Here is a 23,416-nt window from a genome sequence, read left to right on the forward strand (position 1 = left end):
GACATGCAGCTAAGTTTCATGTAGGAACAATCAATATAATGATATTCTTATAATTAACAACTATTTTTAACAAGTCTTTCTTATCCTTAGTATTGGTTACACCAAACTGCATGTACCTAGGAAAGTGCCTTTGAGGACACTTATGGACAGTTGCATCAACCACAGTTAACAGAGACATCAACGTCAGCGTCACGTAACAGAATACTACGGATATGGAAATTCCCATACAAAAAATGTTAGCAAATGCTAAATTCGATGACGGAAGGTTGGGTGCAACCGACCCTTACTGAACACATTTTTAGGGCTCCGTAGTCAACTAGGAACCCTTATAGTTTCGCCATGTCTGTCTGTCCGTCCGTCCGTCCGCGGATAATCTCAGTGACCGTTAGCACTAGAAAGCTGAAATTTGGTACCAATATGTATATCAATCACGCCGACAAAGTGGTAAGCTTTGAACTTGATAGGTTCAGTAGTTCTTGAGAAAAATACGGTTATCTACGGAACCCTATACTGAGCATGCCCCGACACGCTCTTGGCCGGTTTTTTTTTTACAGTAAGGTTCATAGTCCACAGCCGATTGTCATTAATCAGTATACTGTGGTTGATGCAACCGACTTGAATTTCCTTCTGATACATTATCTGAACAGACGGACAGAGTCGCACCATAGGGGTTCCTTTTGTACCTTTTTGGTACGGAACCCTAATAATATATCAGAAGAATTAGCGAAATAATTCTCAACAACGTGTAAATCAGATGCAACATGCCTTGCGCTTTACGTATAGTTAATATAAATTACAAATAGTATAACCACACAAATTAATACTAAGGTCTGATGGGTTAAACGCGCCTTTTGAAGATACCTAAACAGATAATTTTAGAGCTATTGCAATCCTCTACGTCCGAAGTATGGTCACCAAATTATAAATGTATACGGCTTTCAGTTCTAATATATTCCGTTTAGAATATATCTTCAAACGACGCATCACGCATGCACCCACCAGAAGCAAGCTACCCTGGTTTAAAATTTGCCTCAAAATCTATCATTTAGACGTAGCAGCAATATTTTCCATATAAAATATTTTAAATTGAACTTTACTTTTTCTTACTACTAAAGAACACTAACAATTACAATCACTGAAATATCACAGCATTTTTTTTTAATTTTACAATCATTTTATAGACTATGACAATCCAAACATAAAAAGGTCAATCAGATGACACCATAATTTCGCTCAAACGTGTCAATTTTTCCACGTCCGAACATTAAGTGGTTCAGGTGATCGGTGGTGATCAATCGTCAAAATCATAGACCTCGTCAGAATCACTCATCTCGTCAGAATCACTCATATCGTCAGAATCACTCATCTCGTCAGAATCACTCATCTCATCCTCACTTTCCTCCCCGTTGCATTCCATCTCCTCAAATTCATCGCCAGAGTCATCATACTCATACTCTTCGTCGTACTCATTAAACGTTTTCTCAAACACTACTATTAGTCCTCCGTATTTTGTCTTCATCTCTTCGTGTTGTTCGGTGTGTTGGGAGTCTCCACGGCCCTTCGGGCCGTTTTTCTGTTTTGACAAAAAATCATTAATTGATTTAAGAGATAGGTACCCAGCCAAGACCGAAACCTGCGCTCGTCACTGAGAGGCTGACAGTGGCGCATGTGGCTTTATGCACTCGTATTTATGTTTAATGTAAAATAGTTACCAAAAACACTCCTCATACTAGAATAGAAAAAGGCGCGAAATTCCCTCCTTGTGTTGCAGACGTCCATAGGTGACGGTAACCGCTTTCCATCAGGCGGAGCGTATGCTTGTTTGCCACCGACGTAGTATTTACTCTTTTTTGCCGTTTTTACTCTTATTCAGTTTTTCTTTTTTTTGCGTTTCATAAATAAATAAGAGACGAGATATGTTAGTATAATAATATTAGTGAAAATCGTGTTACTTTAAATCAATATATAATAAATAAGACCTTTTAAAAAGATTCTAACTTGTATAAAATGGCGTGAAATTCCAATGCTTTAAGGAAGCGCAACCCTTCGTGGCTACATGGGAATTCGCCGCCTTTTCCTGGTATTGTTGGTGGTTGTGATACATACTTGATAGTTGTGGGCGAGGGGCGTGCGGCTGACGTCGAACCGCAGTCGCCGCCGGCCCAGCGCGGCCGCCAGCCGCGGCAGCAGCGCCGGCGTAAGCACTCCCCCGCCGATAATCCTCAACGTCTGTAAAGTGTGTAACAATAGACTACTTTCCTATACTTCAACCTCAGGCGAAGGATACTATAGACTTGACGTAAGCGTACACCCGTAAGGGACAGATATAGAATAATGGAGCGAATTTAAGAAGTATTTTAAAAATGGCTGACAGTTTACCATAAACAACCTACGTAATTTGGGCGGATAATAAAGCTTGACAAGTCACGTACTTATTGTTTGCCACAAACTCGTTTGTGGCAGCGGCGGAAAAGTGAAACTATGACAAAGACAAAAAATAACATTTTGCTCTCTGTCACTCTTATTATAATTTGTATGTGACCATCTCGTTCGGTAGTGATATTATTATTTGGCTGTCTAGTTTATAGTATCCTTTGTTTAAGACTTCAACTAATAGTACATTATGTATTAAGGGCGGAAAGTGAAAGATTACGAACGAAAAGTTATCTCGAGTTCGAGTCGGATCGGGCTGCCAAGAGGGCGTATCTGGGAAGGCCAACTGGTGGCCGCCCGGCGGGTCGGCCCAGATACCGCTGGGGAGACAGCGTGATGGCGGATCTGTGTCAGATACAAGCCGATAATTGGCAGGAAGCTGCGCAGGATCGGGATAAGTGGCGTGCTCACATTTTGGATGCCAAGATCCTCTTTGGATCACAGTGCCATACTAGTTAGTTAATTAGTTAGTTGTAATTCTTCAGCCGCCCGCTCGCGAGTGTGATGAAAAACATTATTATATCATAGACACAATGTTTTTCATCACACTCGCGAAGTATCGGCAATTATTGCACGATTGCAAGCACTCTTGGCAATTAAGGGGTTCACAGAAAATGAACTAGTGACATTGCAGTGACAGGTTGCCTGCCTCTCTCCTACGCCACAATTTAAAACCAAATCCACAGTCGACTTCTACGGCACCCACGGGAAGAAAGGGGATGGTGAAATTTTTAACCTGTCACACCTCACAAATCATCATTCTCCTCGCGTTATCCCGGCATTTGCCACGGCTCATGGGAGCCTGGGGCCCGCTGTGACAACTAATTCCAAGATTTGGCGTAGGCACTAGTTTTACGAAAGCGACTGCCATCTGACCTTCCAACCCGAAGGGTAACTAGGCCTTATTGGAATTATTAGTCCGGTTTCCTCACGATGTTTTCCTTCACCGAAAAGCGACTGGCAAATATCAAATGACATTGGCACACCTCACAAATAATGAAATTTACTTGCAACAACACCAGTACCTGAAGGTTAGGGCATCTGCAGACGAGCTCGACCACATCGTCATCCTTCTCTCTCTCATGGAGCCTTCCCAACGTGAGAGACGTCAGCGCTCCGACGTGCCGACAGATCTCTTTGATGTAGCCGTACATGTCTGAGAAATAATTTGATATGATTGTTAAAGTTTTATACACTTCAGCATTGCGTGGCGTTAGAGGTCCACGCCACCGGGTCGTCGGATAAGGCTCGCCGATCTCATAATTTCAGACTAAATTAGAAAAAGAATTATACCTCGTGCGGTGCGTGAAGGGGATTCAAGGACAATGTGTCAAATTTTACGAAAATTCATAGCCTGTGCGCCTCTCTTAAGCGTAAGCAACGTAATATTTTGTAACCTATAATTACGGACATAAAGGCAACATTTCTGTCCTATTAGAGAAGAACCTATTGAATTTTCGTTTTTCAAAAAATGACCTTTACGCCGGCGGGGCCGCGCCACGCCGGGTAGAAATGGCGGCGCGGACCTCTACGTGGCGTACGCTGCGTGACGTGTACAGCACCCCCGCCTGTCACAACGGGTACTCGTACGTCCCACAACGCAAAGCCACACAAGGTACTGGCCCCGTAGCCCAATGGCATTTCTGCGACACGAAACGACGCATAAATGTAGTCTGGCTCTGTCGCGCCAATACGCAAGAGCGATAGTGTTGCGCGTGAGCGTTTCGTGAGCGTTTGTTCATTCGACTACGCACACTGTACACGGCACGCAGGCGTACGCTGCAGCTCTCGTGCACATGCATCCAGAGCCATTTGCCTAAGGCCGTTTTCACATTATCCGATCCGATATCGGATGTCGGAAGGATCGCAATAGAAAAAAATCCAAGATGGCGCCTGTAATGTATGGAATATCGGTCCGACATCCGATATCGGATCGGATAATGTGAAAACGCACTGAGGCGTCTAGACGACTAGTGACGTTCAAAAGCTGTCAATCGGATGAAGCAAGAACCCGCCTGGTGGTCACTGTACTCAGATACCGGAAAACCCGCCCAGCGGGTTCTCGCCATACAAGTTAGCGGTTATAAATTACGACCGGTTTCTGACATAGTGCGCCATTTTTTGTCTGGTGGCGAATGTGTTAATTATAGCGCATAATCTCACTGCGACACTACTTCATGTTAATTATACTCACGTAACTCAAATTACAAAAGCTGCACACGGCAATATGAATGCAATTCAAATGTACAATAATTAAAAAACTTGCACTCACATGCACAGTGCAACAACTCCAAAGATCTCAGCGCCGTGCAGCACTTCAGCAGCTTTTCCAGCCGCCAGGGATCCAGCTCAAACGACACACTGAGGTGCTCCAACTTTGCCAGCTGACGCACATTCTCCGGGAAACTGTAGTTCATGAATTCACTCTGCAGCTCCAAGCGTTCCAATTTAGTCATCTTCCCCAACTCACACTGCACATTGGAACCTATTTCCTCATTCACTCTAACCACTTTCAATTCTGTCAGGTTACCAAGATGATCACCTTTAAACTGTAAGTTGCTGCAGGATTCAATGAAAAGAGATTTTAAATTTGATGTGTTTATGTCACTTAAACACTGACCGGTAAAATAACCGCAGTAACGGAATTGTAATTTTTCTATGGGTTTATCAGCTAGAAGCTTGCTGAAGTTACTGTCTCCAAACTGAAAAGAGTAAGTTAATTTTTAAGTAGCAAATTTTTATTTATTTATTCACTGAACATAACAAACTTTAAAATATAGGTAATTAAACTAAATAAATCTAAATTTAAACATAAAAATTTAACTAAATAAATCTAAAAATGGCCCCTGTGGTATCGAAGATGCTGGCAGCTGCCAACACTTCGGTTTTCAAATTAAAAAGGTAATCACGGTCTATATCAGTCTAAAAGTATTTTCTTTATTAGTCATATTTCTAATTTAATACTTACAGAACACCCATAGAAAGACACCTGTCGCAGGAACTTGAAGCTCTTGTGTAGATTGTACTGATGTAGTTCAGATTCAATGCAGTCAATTCTGATTAACTGTAATAAAAATATTACTTCAAAATCTAGTGTGTCACACAAGTGTATCAGTAGAAAAAGTTATGCTATTTCCATGGGAAAACTTTCCTTTTAATAGTCTAAAATTGAGAATATTTGAAAATGCAAAACTTGGTTGATTTACTGTGGACTCTTAAATAGTATAAAGTCTAAAAGTAATATTTGCATTACCTGAAGAGCTCTTAAGTTGGGGCAGTTTTCTTGGATCATTGCTATATCTTCCAAACTACTGCAGTAAGTTGACACCACTGATAGGCCTAGTTTTTTGATCCAACTTGCAAAGGACTTATAGTCTGTTGGTTTTAAGGTACAGGTTGACAATGGATTTTCTTTCTTTTTCCAATCTTCTTTCTCAATATGAATATAGACTCCTGTAATAATACAGAAATTTATAAATATACATCTAGGATCTTAATTCTGTAGGGAAAATGAGGGTTCACCAAATAAATATTAACAAACCAGCTATCAATAGGAAAAACCATGGAAAAATCAAGCAAAATTATATCAAAACCGGACTAACGGGACTCATGGTTGGCTTCAGTCAGATCTACCTCACCTCGCAAGTACGTCAGCAGCACCGCCTGCCACCGGCGGCTGGCGCGCTCTGTCCGTATGAGGTCCTGCGCGGGCACATACTGCAGCACGGCGCGCCAGCAGTCCTCGTTCAGGTAATCCAGTATCGTCCGATCATTGTTTACATCTTCTGCCGCTAACATCTGCAATAAAATTGTTTTAACATTGTTTTAAAAACTTCTGAACTTAAGAATTACAAATACAGTTTCTAAGTAGTAGTATTACTTTTAGTTACGTTTAGTTACGTTTTTGCTAATGCTGCTTAGGATTAACTCACTTAGAAGAAGATAAAATTAAGATTTTTAAATATAAAGCTCGACATCGACATCCCAAACCGCCAAGAAGTCAAAACATTTTTTTTTTTTACAAATAGTGTTTAGTGTAGCCAGTTTAAAATATTAAATAATAAAGGTACTTGCAGACGTGACTATCAAATGATCATGCTATCATGCTTATCTAGTGTTCTCTGGTCGAAACAGTTGCTGCACAGGCAACTAAATGCTATATACTAAGTATAAATATGATATCATAATATATAATTAGAGGACAGTTAATAAAAAAAATTGCTCCTAATCAAAGAAAAGAATCCCCTAATTAAAGAAACTCCGTGTGTCTCTGGTCATATATTTTGTAAAAGAAAATAGTTTGACGTTTGACATTTATTTTGTTTTGATAGTGGTCAATTGGTCAAGTTTTCTTAGAATAGAATGAAAGTGTCGGGACCCCATTCCTGTTTATTATTTAATTTACTTACCTTACTTAAAATAACAAACCATAAACATTTTATTAGATGAGTTAAGTAGAAGCAAAACTTACAATAACATAAATAAAGGTGAGTTCAAAATAGGCGTTGCATTCTTATTGCGCTGAATTTTAAACAGTATAACCTGTTAGTAAATAAATTTGTGTAATTGAAGATGTTAGCAGAGGTAAATATTGAACCATCGATACTGGATTACCTGAATGAGGACTGCTTTCGCGCTGTGCTTCAGTACGTTCCTGTGAAAGACGTCATGCGGACAGAGCGCGCCAGTCACGGTTGGCAGGCAGTGGTACTGGTGCACTTGCAAGGTGAAAAATGATTAATTGTCTTGTTTTAAGTGTCCATATCAATGACAAGCTGAAACCTCAACTTAGCGTCATATATACCTACTTATTCTCTTGTAAAATTTCTCAACCATAAAGACATTTGAGAATGAAATGATTATATAAAGAGACTAGTATCACCCCTCAACAAAAACCCTTCAATCTTACCCCACATTACTTAACATAATTTTATAGGCACTGTGTGACTAGCTATGACCGGACCATATTACAATACAACATTGTGTTTAAATTGTAGCCATGTGTTGTCTGTTCCAGCTCTTCGAATTATCATTGAGGATTATGATGATGAAGAAGGAATAAAAAATAACAAACATAAGCTCTGCAGCATAATAGTTGACAAAAGAACCTTTGATAAGCATTTAATTTCATTTGAGAGTTGGACTATAACACTAGGACCTTCAGTTGTAGCCACTTGCTGCTATAGTTTTGAGTGTTTAGCAGTAATCAAGGAAAACTGTCCTAATTTAGAAGCTCTAAAGGTTTGTTTTACTAAATCATCAATTTCCTAGATTACTAAATTAGCTATTAACACATTCGTGGACATGTATGATATAGCATACGCATAGTCATTTGTTCCCTTTGGCCTATGACAGATGACGACACTAGCCGTCTGTGAATGCTTTAGACCAAAATTGTATTTATTTAATCACTATGTTGCTGTTGCAGTTGGCTAACATGGATCCATGTACAGCAGAAGACCTTCTCCCATATAATCTAAATGAAAACTTCAAGTTTGTCCAGAAGATGTCTTTTACAAGGTGTTCTGTAAGTGACTCATACTTAGCTAAGCTGTTCGAAACTTGGCAGTTCCATACTCGTATGTAAATCAACGTGTTCTTCAAAATGAAGAAAACTAAAAAATTCTAAAATAAAATTGATAAAATTATAACACTAACATTCAATTACAGATAAAAGATTCCGGTATGAGCCAATTTGTTGCCGATAAAGCTTTAGAAAAACTGGAACTCCAATTTTGTACTGAAGTGATTGGTCTTTGTTTTTTATCTATGAACTTGTCCAATTTGAAATCCCTCGAAATTGACGATTGTGGATGTGGATAATTGGATCCCCAATATTTTCTTCAAACTATTGGCCATTTGAGTGAGCTGAGAGAGCTCAAACTGTTCTATATCAGTTGGATATTAGCTGCAGAAATACAGTCAGAGTTAGATAAAATGCCAAAATTGGAATGTTTGGAAGTGTATTGTGATAGGAGCATGAGATGTCATTCATCAGAGCCTCTGAGTAGATTAACGCAGTTGAAGCACCTCAGCGTGTCGTACCAGCTAAATAACTCTGACGTGGAAGCCGTGGTGCGGGGCTGCAGGGAGCTGCGCACCTTGGAACTATTAGATTGTCAAGGTCAGTAAATTATTTGACTTATATTCAGCACTAGTCACTGGGAACAACTAACAAAACCATTCATTTAGTGAATTGGTGGTTACCAATTTATTTATAGTATGAATTTTCTGAGATGAATTTTTGGGTTTTGCCGTAATCTGTTAAACAAAAGCCTTTGTTTCTATTATTCACAGCGGCTAGCTCCCGTTTCCACAGCACGTGCTAAAGTCTCAGTGTAGTTAAAAAGCAACTATCATGATAACAATAAGGTTCAATAGTTAGGTTCAAGGTTATAATAGTAATAATTTTATAGCTCTATCTAAACAGAGAAATATGGGAGAAGGCAAAGGCAACCAGAAAAACGTTTGCGGAGAAACGCTGGCGCAACAACAACAACTCAAATAGTAATAATTTTATGTATGAGCAGTCGCTGACGGTGGGCGGCGCGTCTCGCCTGACGCGCGGGCTGCCGGCGCGCGCGGCGCGCGGTGCGGGCGGGCTGCCCGCTGCAACTGGACCTCACCAACACTAACCTCACCGACGAGGCTTATTTGGTATGACTGCAATACATATTTATGCGCCTTTTTTAAATATTCCTTTATTTACATATTATATAAGAAATTAAGACTGAATTAAAAGTTAGCTAATATCAAATGATTTATTGAATATTCATAATATATGGATATTAAATATTTTAGAATCGCAGCAGCAATGCGAGTAGAGATACAGAATTAATAACTGTATAAATTAATAATTGTATGACCAATGACCTCATACATAAAATTACCAGTTTAGGTGACAGAAGGCGAATCCAATTTGTAAACATTAAATTTAATGTGCTAAGGAAAAGAATCTTTCCGATATTCAACGGGACACGGCTGAAGGGGCGAGCTGGTTTCGACTGCGCCCATGCATCTCAATTGTCCAGAAAGTTCATTCGAAGATCATTTTGCTTATAATAATCTGAGTAATCACAGTGAATGGTTTGACAGTATTTCAGCTAACATGTAGAGAGACTTGCTAGCTTCGTCGGTCAGGCTTCGTCTTGGACACAACGCCGATAGTTAGGCCGCCAGGTGTGGCACTTTGGATTACGTTTTTATAATAAATTAATGATAGTTTGTATTGTTTTGGTAATATATTTTCTACTCGTATACTATACTCGTTTGGTACTCGTATAAACCTAAACTGAGATAATAAATGAATAAAAGGAAATAATTAGTGAAACTCTGATATAAGTAATAATTAATGAGACTAAATGCGTTTTCACATTATCCGATCCGATATCGGATGTAGGACTGATACCCCATACATTACAGGCGCTATCTTGGATTTTTTCCATTTAAATCATTCCGACATCCGATATCGGATCGGATAATGTGAAAACGGACTAAGACAATAGATACCTTGTTAGTGTTATATACCTATGCCTATGTATATCCCACCAAAAACATTCTGTAAAAAATAGCCGTCTCGATGGAGCTGCTTGTTTATCTCTAAAAAGTAATGAAATCTACATAAAGTTCCTTACTGCGATTTCTTTATTATTATAGTTTACTAGCCTTTGCCCGCGGCTTCGCTCGCGTTAAATTCGAAAATCTCTCCACAAACTTCCATCCTCCATTCTAAGGAAGTGGGGGGATATAAAAAGAGACAAAAAGTAGCCTATGTCACTTTCCATTCCTTCAACTATCTCCACTTAAAAAATCACGTCAATACGTCGCTCCGTTTTGCCGTGAAAGATGGACAAACAAACAGACACACACACTTTCCCATTTATAATATTAGTATGGATGTTGTGTGACTTGGCCGTTGAAGTGTAGCGGTGCTGGCGACAGATTGGTGCAATGGTGTCATGGAGCACCTGGTTATAAACTTCTTTATACCCTTGTGTATAAAGAAGTTTATAAGTTTCATATCCGATGGTCCGAGCTAAGGTTCGTAAAGCCATGAAGCCGAGCTGATAATCATTGACGCTAAACGCCGATCGAAACGCAGTCTGAAGTGGGTGATAAACGTACGATACGAGCAGGTATGCGTACTTATGGCTCGACGACCTTTTTCAATTGTGTGTCACCGTAAGTACGCGTAAAAACCGCTGCGCATAGTAGTCGACCATCCAACGCGTACTTGCTCGTACGCCTATCACCCACTTGACGTCGCGCCAACACTTTATGGAAAAAGCGGGTTTTCGACAACTAAGTACCAATAAGATTTTAGACATTCAAAAATCTTCAATAATACTCAACTGTTTCGGTCGCACTCGTTCAAATATAGGATAGGATTGGTATGAGCGAGACGGTCAGGGGATTGATTGTCAACATGATATCTATCATAAACACCGTTCGAAATGGCCTCATTAAAATCTAAATTTTAAATATATTTAAAGTAATATTACTAATCATTGACGTCACGCTCAAAATGAAAGAGATAGAAAATTTGACAGTATGGTACTCTTTTGCATGATTGTCATAATTCAAAATAAGAACGATGGTTTGCGTTGTAAACAGGGACTGAAACATGACACGGGCCCCTAGCGTCATCTATATACTTTTCACTGTATCACTTGTAATGCCGTTGAACTACCGCGTACGTATTTAAAAAAAAACGACATTTTTATTCAAATGACACTCTTAGTGACATCTAGTGACATGTCCTTTATAATCGTCCTTGCTAATATCTAAAATAGGCCGTTGCCTTGAGGCTAAGGATGCTGATACGCTGATACGTTGTATTAATATGATGTGCTCATTATTTCAATTCCGCACGAGATATAAATAAAGCCTACCTTTTAGAACACCCCAGAAAGACCACACATCGTCATAACATCATCAATTCATCATGTATGTTTTTGTAAAGAACTTTTAGGAGTATCTATATAGGTAGACATTGTAAAAATAATGATGATACCGAGTCTTAAATTTCTTTTTTTTAGAAAAGCAATATTCAGCAAGATCCTGTACTACCTAACTATGTCTCTTATTATGTCTATAATAAATTAACAATATTTTCTTACCAGCAAGAACGAGGCTCTAATTGGCAGTATGAAGAGATGAAGACGAAGTACGAAGACTTGATTCTAGTGCTCGAGAACTCGGATTCCGACGGCGATGAGGATGAAATGGACGATGATGATGATCATTATAAGGGTGTCTAGGACGACGATAGTGAAGACGAATGAACTACGATTCTCGGCGTATATTTCCATACCTATGTAAAAAAATGTAAATAATATATAAATAATACAAGCAAAAATAAATATGTCTTTTTATTTCTTTACACCAAAAACACAAGACATGGTTTCTTTGAGGTATTTGCAACTTCTGTAAATATATATCTTATATTTCGTTATTACATAATTAAGAAACTAGCCCCTTGAGGCATTGTACAAAACCAACCAAGTACCAATGATGCTGGCGATATTTCCTCGCTGTATCGCAATTCTGATATGTTGTGAGAGGAAGTCTGTCAATAACATATTAGTCCATTTCCTCCGAGGTTTGGGCTGATCGACCTCAACCGCACCAGTTGAAATTACTGCCGCTGTTTAAAAAAAAACCTTGCTTAAAAACTTTCAAATTTCGTAAGTTTAATCAAGTTTAATGTTAATGGGCACAACATTCTCGCTCCCACTTGCTGTACTCGTCGATGACCTTGGCACGGTGCGGTAATGTGTTAACAGCTTTAGGCGGACACCAGACGGGATGAACGGATCGAGCCAAACCAAAACTATCAAACGCGAGAAGTTTTGGAACTACTACTATAATTAGCACAGCAACACTAAAAACTACTGTCAAAATTGTCAAACATGAAATCAATTGGAAGCGAGTTTGTATAAACAATCAATCGTATTTACTCAGTTTTTGAAACAAATAACACGACCTTTACATTATAAATTTAGTGCTAAGTGTGGTTTATTTATAAATGACCCTTGGACGTAAATACCAGCAGCCCTCCGGGTAAGCGAGACCACGCTCGGTTGGAAGTTAACATTGCATGAGTTCCCACTAATGGTAAAGGATTGATTTTTCCCTATTTATAGGAATGCTGGGGACGCTCGTAAGGTCTATGCTAGCCAGTCGAAGGTCGGCACTCTCTCGGGCTGCTCATCTTCAGTAAGTTTCATCTTTTTCTAACAAAAACCTTTCCTTAAACGGTGTCGTGATTCACTTCCTATAGTTTCCATTTAGCGTTGCTTGAATAGATAATTAGGTTTTTATGTTTTATTTCTTTAACTCTTTAGATATTTTTTTGTGCTTTATGCTGGATTGGTGGTTAACAAGTACATTTAATTGTTCATATAAAACTAAGATATCAATATGTAAATAAAGTAGACAGTCCTACTTTAATTTTATTTAGAATAATATCCTAATGTAATAGTTAATAATTCTTATAGGATTAAGAGTATTGTGCTAGTTTTCATGTAGCTCTAGTTTCTCCACTTAAGACTGTTGCTACAAAGAATTTGAATAAAACTTAAGTGTAGGCCTTGCCATCTAAATAATATTTAGCAAATGAATTTAAAATATATATTTATTTCTTTACTTTATTTATTTAGAGATAAAACATAAAAAAAAATCAAAAGTTATGACATTACATAATAAGCCACACACACAAAGCCAATAACAGGAACTTAAAGTAAGCTTAGCGCCAGAAAGGAGTTTGATGGAACCACAGTGGTTGATAGTAGTGCTATATCTGTTTACTTCATACTCCTCACTTAGTTAATCTCCCTAATACTTACTTAGATTTGTCTTATATATAATTTAGCTAAGTACAGGAAGAGCGAGTTACTTCACAAGTGGAGGTGGTTTATCGCTATCTTATTATCTAACATCTTATTATCTATACATGTAGATACTAAGGTTTGCCTATCACAAACTCACTGGTAGTGTCATCTTATATGACAGAGGCACTAAAGTGGCACACTTTAGGATGTATATATTATACATGGTGTTTCCGTTATCACTCAAAACCTCATACACCCCAACTGATTTTTATTTTTTTTAATATATCTACAAATAAATTGAATATTTAAATTTCTGTGCAGCTCTACTCGACTTTTAACTCTACACTCAAAAAAATAATTGCTAGCTACCATCAAAAACCTTAAAACTACTTATTTGTGTATGTTACTGCAACAACATAAGGTTTACCATATGTCACTGTAAAACACTTTAAAGCTTTGTCACAGCAAACTTCAAATTGGACAGGTAATCTCTGTAAGCAAATTTAAACCCAACATTTAAAATAACAAGGTTGTAATTAGGTACAAGTTCAATTTGTTATGACTTATTAGAGGTAAACATTAAAATTAAACTGACAAACAACGTCAAACTCGTAGCGGGAAAAAATTGTCGTCCAAGTAACCAGCCAGTATGAATACCCCTAAATACTGAAAAAGGTATACAACCTCTAGCAATGCGATATGCACAATTTTGTATTACGAATTTGTAGAATGGGCAAGTAAAAAATAACTAATAATACAAATAAAAATAAAAAATATTACCCCCATCAAGATGTAGCTCAATCTATTCTACTATCGATTCTGAACGAACGGTTTTCAGGTTTTTAGTGTTAAGTGAAACACGGTGTATATATATGTCAGTTGTAGCTTGCATTGAGGCCATGAAGCTATGAGAATAAAAATGTAAAAATTAAATGTTTTCTTACTGTTATAGCTATTTTTAGTAATGTTATGTAGCTCATATAATTATACATTTAGAGGTATAATAAAACAAAAAGTGAACAGAAACTAATGATAAGTAACCAATTCTATAGACATTTTTATTTAAATATGTATCATTTTATTTAAGTATGTTACATTGTCGCTTAGCAGTTGGCACCCATAGTACAAGCTTTGCCTAGCTTGGGGCTAAGTAAGTCTATGTGAGGTGTCCCCAATATTTATTTCTTATTTATTTATTTAATAATAACTTGCAAAAACCATATTTTGATGTAACTGGGGTAACTAAAGAACAGAAAAAAATAGTAACTGACTATTGCTTATGACATGTTAAGACCCACTTTAAATGTCATAAAATTATTACATAGTTAGGTTTTGTTTATCATAAACTTGTCCAACAGATATCACTGTGCGATATGATCGAGCCACCGGATTATGAGGAGGTGGCGGACAGGCTTATGGGGCCCCGGGACCCCCTGGCCTATCCCCCCCACGACATGGAGCTGTGTACGGTGCCGCGGCGCATACGGACCATCACCCACGTGCTGCCCGACGAAGATCTGTAAGTGTTATACTCAACAGTCATTGCGATATGATGAAGCCACCGGACTATAAGGTGGCTGACAGACGGCCCCGGGACCTCCTGGCCTATCCCCTCACATGGAGCTGTGCACGGTGCCACGGCGCATACGTACTGTCACTCACTTGCTTTCTGACGAAGATCTGTAAGTGTTATACTCAACAGTCATTGCGATATGATGAAGCCACCGGACTATAAGGTGGCTGACAGATGGTTCGGGACCTTCTGGCCTATCCCCTCACATGGAGCTGTGCAAGGTGCCGCGGCGCATACGGACCGTCACTCACGTGCTTTCTGACAAAGATTTGTAAGTGTTATACTCAACAGTCATTGCGATATGATAAAGCCACCGGACTATAAGGTGGCCGACAGATGGTCCCAGGATCCTCTGGCTTATCCCGCTCACATGGAGCTGTGCACGGTGCCGCGGCGCATACGGACCGTCACTCACGTGCTGCCCGACGAAAATCTGTGTGTTATACTCAACAGTCATTGCGATATGATGAAGCCACCGGACTATAAAGTGGCTGACAGATGGTCCCAGGATCCACTGGCTTATCCCGCTCACATGGAGCTATGAACGGTGCCGCGGCGCATACGGACCGTTACTCACTTGCTTTCTGACGAAGATCTGTAAGTGTTATACTCAACAGTCATTGCTATATGATCGAGATGAGGCACTGCAATATGAGTTGACACGTTGTCAGACAGTTTGTGGACAGATAGCTAGCCAGATAATGATGCGCCACAGGATCATTGAGTGGTCCACTTTTGTACGAAAAAAAATCAACATTTTGCTGTTGTAAATGTTGATAAAATAACACACAATTTTGTATCTTTATCACAACTACAAAGGGGTGCTCAATTCCTTTGAAATTTTAAATGTATGAAATCCAAAAAAAAATCTTTAAATGAGTTATCGTAAAGCTAGTTGACCCCCTTGTAGAGAGTGCACTCAATGCGAAGAGATTCCTACAACTACTTTTACTTATTACTTACTGCCATTCTCTTCATACGTCTTGTCTGGCTGCCCTCATAGGCCTCTCGCGGTTATAACCAATGTAAATGAGTCTTACATATAGGGGGTTTTAAATTCCTCGTACAATTTGCAGGAGCAAGGCGCCAATGTTCGTCCGCGACTGCATTCGGACATACACTTCCGACTACACCGTGGTGGAGCACAAGCACCGGCAGCACTCGGGCTCCACGCTCGGCCGCGAGCGGCTCGGCGCGCGGCTCGAGCGGCTCGCCACCGCGCCGCGCCAGCTGTACGAGGTGGACGAGGACCAGGTGTGTCTCCCTCGCACATACACCCGTCTCACTCTAGCCTGTGTGACAAGCACCGGCAGCACTCGGGCTCCACGCTCGGCGCGCGGCTTGACCAATCCAAACATCTAACAATATTATAAAATGCATAAAAAGTAAAATGAAAGGGTCTTTGGTAAGAAAGCCTAACGGCTCAGCCACGACATTGGTCTAAGCGCGACAGCGGTGAGCGGCGGCCATATATTGGAGCGAGACACAGCGATGGGACTTTTCATTCGCACGTATGGCTGCTTAAAAAAGACTGACCATTCTGGTGACCAGATGCAGCGTGTAGCCAAGTGTAGAGCGCCTCGCGTACCAACTGTAGAAATGTAGGATACCCATGTTAATAATTCGCAACTCGTATCGGTTTAAACACTCGCTTTTCGTCATTGTATTAAAAGTTTTTTTTTTGTTCTTGCACTGCCTGTTAGCTTTTGTTTCTGTTCAGTTTTTCCAGCTACCCTAAGGTTGTCTGGAAGATATCGCTTTTTAGCGATTAGACCGCCTGTTGTTACCTAGTTATACTCCCATTCAACATTTTGTATATTTTTTACATGTAAAATGGTGCTATAATAGTATTTTATGCAACAGGCGTTTAAAGAAGGTCAAAAAAGACGAGTATCGTGGGTAACAATTTGAGGCGAAGCCGAAAATTGCTATTAAGATGCCACGAGTATTTTTTGACTCAGTTAAACACCGTTGCATACAATACTTTTTCTACTATCATGCACTTAGTTTTTAATAGTTTTCTTGAATAACTTTCGTGAAATTCATACTGATCCTGTATTTTGACACAAAAGTTTGCACTGTCAGCTCAGCTGCCCAAAACCTGCCCGCGCACGCGCGCTGTATCGTTATAACAATGCGTTGCCATGGTTACAGAGCCAAACAATGCGTTTTCAGTTTTTTCGATACTGCGCGCATGCGCGGAAAGCCGGCGGACGCTTTCTTTGGGGAATAGACTTTTATGTAGGGTTTTTAAAGATCTGTGCATGACCCTGTAAATGACGAATAACAGTTCGGGAATAGAAAAAGAATATTTACTTAGGTATTTGTTACTCAGGTCCCAGAATCGCAGCCGTCCAGCGGGCGGCAGTCCGTAGCGTCTATATCGTCGTCATCGTCGTGCAACGAGACGCTGACCCCGCGCGGCTCGTGGGCGAGCCTGGACCTGCGCAGCTCGTCCGCGGACCCGCTGCTGCCCGACCTGTTCGAGCGCCGCCCGCCCGACCAGCAGGACGCCGTCAACGAGGCTAGGAGGTACCGCACGTACTTCATAATCTGGGCATTTTCGCGAGAAAAGATACAAAAACTTTTTTTTATTAAATAGGTTAATAAATGTTTTTCCTCCTCAGAATCACAAGCCCTTTCGATTTTTTTAAATTTATTTGGGACAACAAACAGTAACACACAAGGTTATAATAGAGAATTACAGTGTTAACGGGCATTTTCAGAATTTGGGACACCCCAATTAGCGTAAGTTGTTAACAAAAATTAACTCGCTGTCAGTTTTGTGACGACAATTAAGCATAAAATCTGTCCAAAAAATTACTTTTTTCACATTCGGAATGTAGATTATCGCTGAATGTTTATGTAGTTAACACAAAAACAATATTTTTATAAAAATTTCATGTTTAATTACCGCCACAAAACTGACAGTGAGTTAACACTTTCGCTACCAAGAACCCGACTGTCGGGCACACCGCTCGTAGAAGCGTAGCCGATTACATGGGTTTCCCCGTATGTAGCGAAAATGTCGTAGCGCCGCGTAGAGCCCGGTTTCGAAAGTGTTAATTTTTGTTAACAACTTACGCTAATTGAGGGGCCCCAAATTCTGAAAATGCTGACTGAAAACATTGGCCACCAACTAACTTAAATCTATAGTATACAGCGCAAGGTAACAATGATATTAAATTAAAAGTATCAATGGAAATAGTACAAAGGTTACTACTAGGATACAGTAACGCACTAACATAATTTTATTAACAAAATTTAATAATAAAAAAATTTCAAACACTTTGTACAGCGGTTACAAAGTAGAAAGTATGCAAAATAATTGAACATTTTGGAACCATTTTTTTGTCTCTTGTTTTTTGTCCTAGATCTTTTAAGGGCTCGCGATTTTGAGTAGGAAAAACATAAAATCACCCGAGCAACAAGACGCTGTCAACGAGACTAGGAGGTCCCGACCTTTACGGCCTGGCCATGACATTGGTCTAAGCCTCCAAAGGTGGTTTTCCACTAGTGTCCGACCGAAACATGTTTCCAGGCCGAAACCGAAAACGAAGGTTCGGCCTTGGCTCTAGTTTCAGCCGAAACCGAAACTTTAGAAGATTTGTTGAAATCGCGAAAAAAATTACAAAATCGCTTTTATACTCATCACAACTAGACTCCACTCACAGTCTTGTATATGTATTTTTTATTTTATTTTTAAAGTTCAATATTTGTTTTTTCTGATCTCTTTAACTATCACCTTATCAGGAACTTTAAAAATCCTGGAAAAGTGAGCCCAACGCAATTTAAAAGTACAATTTTGTAAGTTTCGGCCCGGCCAAAGGATTCGGCCGTTTTTTGGCCGAAACCGAAACCGAACCTTTTGTCGGTCACTATTCCACCGCCAGAGCGAGACTTGAAATCAATGCGAGGAGGGAAAGACGAGCTACGAATTTCCTTTTCGCATGTGTTTTTCAGTACAGATGGCCCCCCGAAGTTTCGACCTGACAGGAAATTAACCACTTCCCGCACTAGTGCGTAAAAAAACGCCATCTGTACTGAACAAATATTATTGTCGATAAAGCGGTTTGTTTAGATATCTGTAGGTACAGTATAAAAATACGACTACAAAAGTTGCACGAAAAATGTTCCATAGCTCTTCATCATCATCATACATCCATCATACCGATTGGAAGCCACCTGCATCCAGCGTCTTCCGACGACCTTTATAAGGTCGTCTGTCCATCTTGTGGGTGGATGTCCTACACTGCGCTTGCTAGTCCGTTGTCTCCACTCGAACACTTTTTGACCCCATTGGATTGGCCATCTGCTCTGCGTCCAGTTAGCAACTATTAGTATTAATAGGAGTAAGTCGCAAAATATTTTGTAGAAATGAGAATACACGAGTGATAACTTGATAAGTTTGTTTTATGAATCTTTATCTTGGGCCACAGGGGTCAGGAATTTACTTTTTGTCACCAATTTATCATTCTGTAAAAACCCTTGGATTCCCAGTATTTGTGACAAAATAAATTACCGTGGCTAAATAAGTATTCTATGGAAATCGGAAAGTTACCAAAGATTAATATTTAACAAATAACTCAGAAAACTTAAGTTATCCAGGGAAAACTATATTTTATGCCTGCCGATCGGAAAGCGTTAAAAATGAGGAAGCTACGCTAAACGAAGTTACCGTTTCTCGGCTCCGTCGAACACAAAAAATATACATGCCTTGGCCAGGAATTAGCCTAGGTCACATGTTTGTTGACCTCAGCTCCGCCACGGCCGACAATTACCTACATGTGTTACTGGCCTTTTGGTATGTAATCTACTATTTTGCAAATATTGTTCCTAAATTGTGTAAGTATGGTAATCCACTGAGTTCCAGTGACAGGGATTACCATTGAGCTTTCCGAATATTATCATAGAGTACCTAGACCGACTAGAGAACACATCTTAAGAAAGAATTTTTCAACTATCAGTTATAAGATTAAATAATAATAATAATAATATTTCATATATATTTTTAATATACAATTATACATAGTAATATACGACATTGTAAGCAATAGTGGCTTATGAATCTCTTATCTTCAATACAGGTGACGATGACTCTATAGCACTAAAATCCGCGTGGGTGCTGGGCATATCATTCCGTTTGCGATCCGGTCACGGAACAGAGAACCTTTACCTACCAGCCACGTTTCCCGTAAATAAAGTGCGCGTTCGTACTGCTCATGGTGACGCTAGCCGCTGTCGCCGCGAGCACAGATTCAACGTTCAGCCAAGTCAAATAAATAAGCACCACAATCACTAATGAAGTATGCCTATGATCATCCTCGGGAAAAGCGACAGGGACATCAGACGCCGACATCATGCGAAACCTATCACACCGGCTCATCTCCTGTGACTGCAACCGTTGTGCACGGCGAGTACCTATTTGCGACGCTGAAATCTGGGGATATGCTTCGCTGTGTCTGGCAAATAAGACATTCCTGTCGAGTTTTTCATCACGCGGAGACAGACCCCTTGAGTTGCGGGCGTCCATAGGTTGCGGTGACCGCTTTCCATCAGGCGGGCCGTATACCTGTTTGCCACCGACGTGGTATAAAAAAAAAAAAAAAAAAAGAAATGACGGGACTGGCGGTACTAGCGGGTAGCATCCATGTTGCACTCCTAAATGGTACGATTCTCCAATGCCGGATAAACGAACCATACAGCTGCCGGCCTTTCACGAACATAGGGACAGCAATTACGTCATTAACGGCTGTTAATCCAGCTCATTTCACCAGGTGCGGGAGGCACTCCGCACCAAAGGATACACGGCTGACTTTGAATTGCATCCTTGTTCGTACAATTGTCAGTAAAATTACCGTAGATAGTAGTTTTAGGCAATCAAAGTTGTACTTTATATTTTACTTTACTTTAGTCGCAGTCACTTGACCTTAAATCATAATGTATATATGGAATGTAGAATCGTAGGATATTTATATAAAAGTGTAGTTATTGATCAATTGTATAAAATGTAAATAATGTGTATAGGTTTAATTAAGTATATAAGTACAATAATCTAACAATGTATAAGTTTTGACCTGTAATTTTCATTACTAATAAAGAGACATGTTTATGAAAAGAATAAGGTAAATGATAGGTAGTCTATGCCGTTTCTAACTGAACTGACATAAATCGACTAACACTTATCTTTAGAGTGTTGTTATAATAAAACGGCCTACGAAGATCGCTTACTTTAATAGTAATCAAACTATAATACCCATCCTACGTCATCGGGCGATTAAGATAACTTAAATAAAAAAATATATTGTCTGTAATAAGTACAACATATGATTTGAATTCAGTACAACACATGACTATTCATATAAATGTGAAGAACCGTGAAAATTTTTATAAATAATTGTGGAACCGGCATCAGTGTCCAACGCGTGGTTTAGGCAGAGTTAGCAGAAAAACAAATAGACGTGGAAACATGTTTTAATTTATAATGCATACTTATTGTTGAACACAAGTGTGGTACATTTATGTATATTGCAATGTGTATCTTAACAGATTAGATCAGCAAAAAAGTTTGTTTGAATCAGTTTTTTTGAAGCAATCATCTTAGAAATCATTTACAATGCCACAAACATTTTAAAATTGCTCAATTTGTTCACTCATTTGCCACTTGTATTTACCGCTTGTGCCATCAAAATCACACAATACCCCATCGTACGAACAAGGATGGAATTCAAAGTCAGCCGTGTATCCTTTGGTGCGGAGCGCCTCCCGCACCTGGTGGTTGAGCTCCCGGTCGGGCCGGTAGTGCACGGAGCAGGACGTGACGTTCGCGATGCGGCCCTGCTCCACCACCATCAGCCCCGCCCCGGACACGGGGCTCCCCGCGAACAGGCTCGAAGTATGCAGCCGCCCTCGGCTATGCTCGTTCGACAGTAGGATCTGGCCATCCGGGCCCATGGCGAAGATGGCCGCTCTCTGTGAATAACTCTCGTCTGCCTTGCTCGTGTCGACGAGAACGCCCTGCGAGTCGTACAGCTTACCGGCCTTAACGGTCACTTCCAGCGCCGACCTGTGCTGCACGTTGTCGTAGTAGAACACCGTCGGCGGACAGTTGAGGACGCCGCTCCAAATACATTTGACGGGCTCAGTTCTGTACTTCTCCTGCATCGCGTAGGTCCCGTACGCGAAGGAGATGCTCTCTGCGCCGTCGTGTTTAGCGAATAATGTTGTGGATCGTGAGCCCGGCACGTGGGTGCGGAGCTCTTGTTCGTCCTTTCGCACTGCGTACAATTTGCCGTTATATACCGCCATACTTTCGTACCTACCACCATCGATGCTAAGCAAAATTTGACACTTATCGGATGTTCCATCACAAGTTTCTATGTATCCGAGGGATCTAAGAACAAAAAGGGTTTTTCCGACGAACGCCAACCCTACAACGCCATAATCGAAATCTGGTAAAGGAGGTGCAAAACGTGGAGCAGTTTCCAGAAGTGTCACAGCGGTCCACCCGGCTATTATTAAGCCCGGCGTAAAGAAATGAGCTGGAGGCAGTTAGTGACGCAATTGCTGTCCCTATGTTCGTGAAAGGCCGGCAGCTGTATGGTTCGTTTATCTGGCATTGGAGAATCGTACCATTTAGGAGTGCAACATGGATGCTACCCGCTAGTACCGCCAGTCCCGTCATTTCTGTCTCCGCGTGATGAAAGACTCGACAGGAATGTCTTGTTTGCCAGACACAGCGAAGCATATCCCCAGATTTCAGCGTCGCAAATAGGTACTCGCCGTGCACAACGGTTGCAGTCACAGAAGATGAGCCGGTGTGATAGGTTTCGCATGATGTCGGCGTCGCGTAAGGGCAGCGGATGATGTCCCCGTCGCTTTTCCCGAGGATGATCATAGGCGGCAAGTAGTTTACTTCATTGATGATCGTGGTGCTTATTTCTTTGATTTGGCTGATCGTTGAATCTGTGTTCACGGCGACAGCGGCTAGCGTCACCATGAGGAGTGCGAAAGCGCACTTTGTGACGACAAACATGGCTGGCGGGTACAGGTCCGTATCTGTTCCGTGTTGCAAATGGAATGGTATGCTAAGTACCCGGGCGGGGTTATATATCGTCACTACTTTAAAAAACTTGTATCTTCGTCTGTCAGTGAAAAGAAAATTGTAGTAAGTATGTATGGAATGCATATAGACTTACTGCGTTTTAATTTTGAGAAGCAGTATGAGATACGAGATTTTTTCAAAGTAGTGACGATATGTGGCATAGTCAGCGTCGCATGTTTTAAAGATAAGAGATCTGAGCCTCTGCTTGAAATTGTTAATTAATTATTGTTGTATGATTTGTAACTACTTAAAAGTAATACCTCTATAATGCCAATTAGGCCGGTCAAATCTTACACGAAAATTTGCTAAAAAAGCAAAGTGAGATGTAAAGCTGCACTTTTGGTATATTATTTAGGGTCCTTGGTGGAATGTGAAACTATGTTTTGCAAGCAAAAAAGGTGTGCTTTTTTTTAATTTGCAAAAAACTGCTAAAAAATCGGACTTTTTTTAGTCTTTGCAATGTCACTGGAGGTT

The 23,416-nt window shown here is 40.2% G+C and overlaps 2 protein-coding genes across 2 annotated transcripts in view; one reads left to right on the forward strand and one right to left on the reverse strand.

The window, feature by feature from the left end:
- Positions 1–437: 437 nt before the first annotated feature.
- On the reverse strand, positions 438–7,161 carry LOC125227601. Its single transcript, XM_048131943.1, has 8 exons — positions 7,048–7,161; positions 6,072–6,231; positions 5,687–5,886; positions 5,402–5,497; positions 4,706–5,135; positions 3,459–3,589; positions 2,107–2,229; positions 438–1,573 (listed from the first exon to the last, which is right to left on the reverse strand). The coding sequence occupies exons 2-8, from the start codon at positions 6,229–6,231 to the stop codon at positions 1,292–1,294; spliced, it is 1,422 nt and encodes a 473-aa protein (XP_047987900.1). The 5' UTR covers positions 7,048–7,161; the 3' UTR covers positions 438–1,291.
- The window catches only part of LOC125226967 (dedicator of cytokinesis protein 7), an 80,304-nt gene continuing 63,906 nt past the window's right edge, over positions 7,019–23,416 (forward strand). The window contains 9 exon segments of the mRNA XM_048131153.1: positions 7,019–7,159; positions 7,451–7,674; positions 7,862–7,960; positions 8,104–8,557; positions 8,964–9,090; positions 12,579–12,651; positions 14,624–14,784; positions 15,915–16,092; positions 17,174–17,370. Of these exon segments, the coding sequence (XP_047987110.1) occupies positions 8,371–8,557; positions 8,964–9,090; positions 12,579–12,651; positions 14,624–14,784; positions 15,915–16,092; positions 17,174–17,370 (923 nt within the window). The 5' untranslated portion in view covers positions 7,019–7,159; positions 7,451–7,674; positions 7,862–7,960; positions 8,104–8,370.

The sequence above is a fragment of the Leguminivora glycinivorella genome, chromosome 6, assembly GCF_023078275.1.
Source record: "Leguminivora glycinivorella isolate SPB_JAAS2020 chromosome 6, LegGlyc_1.1, whole genome shotgun sequence".
In the NCBI taxonomy this organism is placed as follows: Eukaryota; Metazoa; Arthropoda; class Insecta; order Lepidoptera; family Tortricidae; genus Leguminivora; species Leguminivora glycinivorella.

Bases quoted from the DNA above. Each gene is read 5' to 3' on its own strand.
- LOC125227601 (XM_048131943.1), bottom strand. From the start codon at position 6,231: ATGTTAGCGGCAGAAGATGTAAACAATGATCGGACGATACTGGATTAC. The intron at 5,136-5,401 runs GTAAGTATTAAA...TACTCTTTTCAG, and splicing joins TGTCTTTCTATGGGTGTTCT to TTTGGAGACAGTAACTTCAG. The intron at 3,590-4,705 runs GTGAGTGCAAGT...ATTATTTCTCAG, and splicing joins GGAGTTGTTGCACTGTGCAT to ACATGTACGGCTACATCAAA.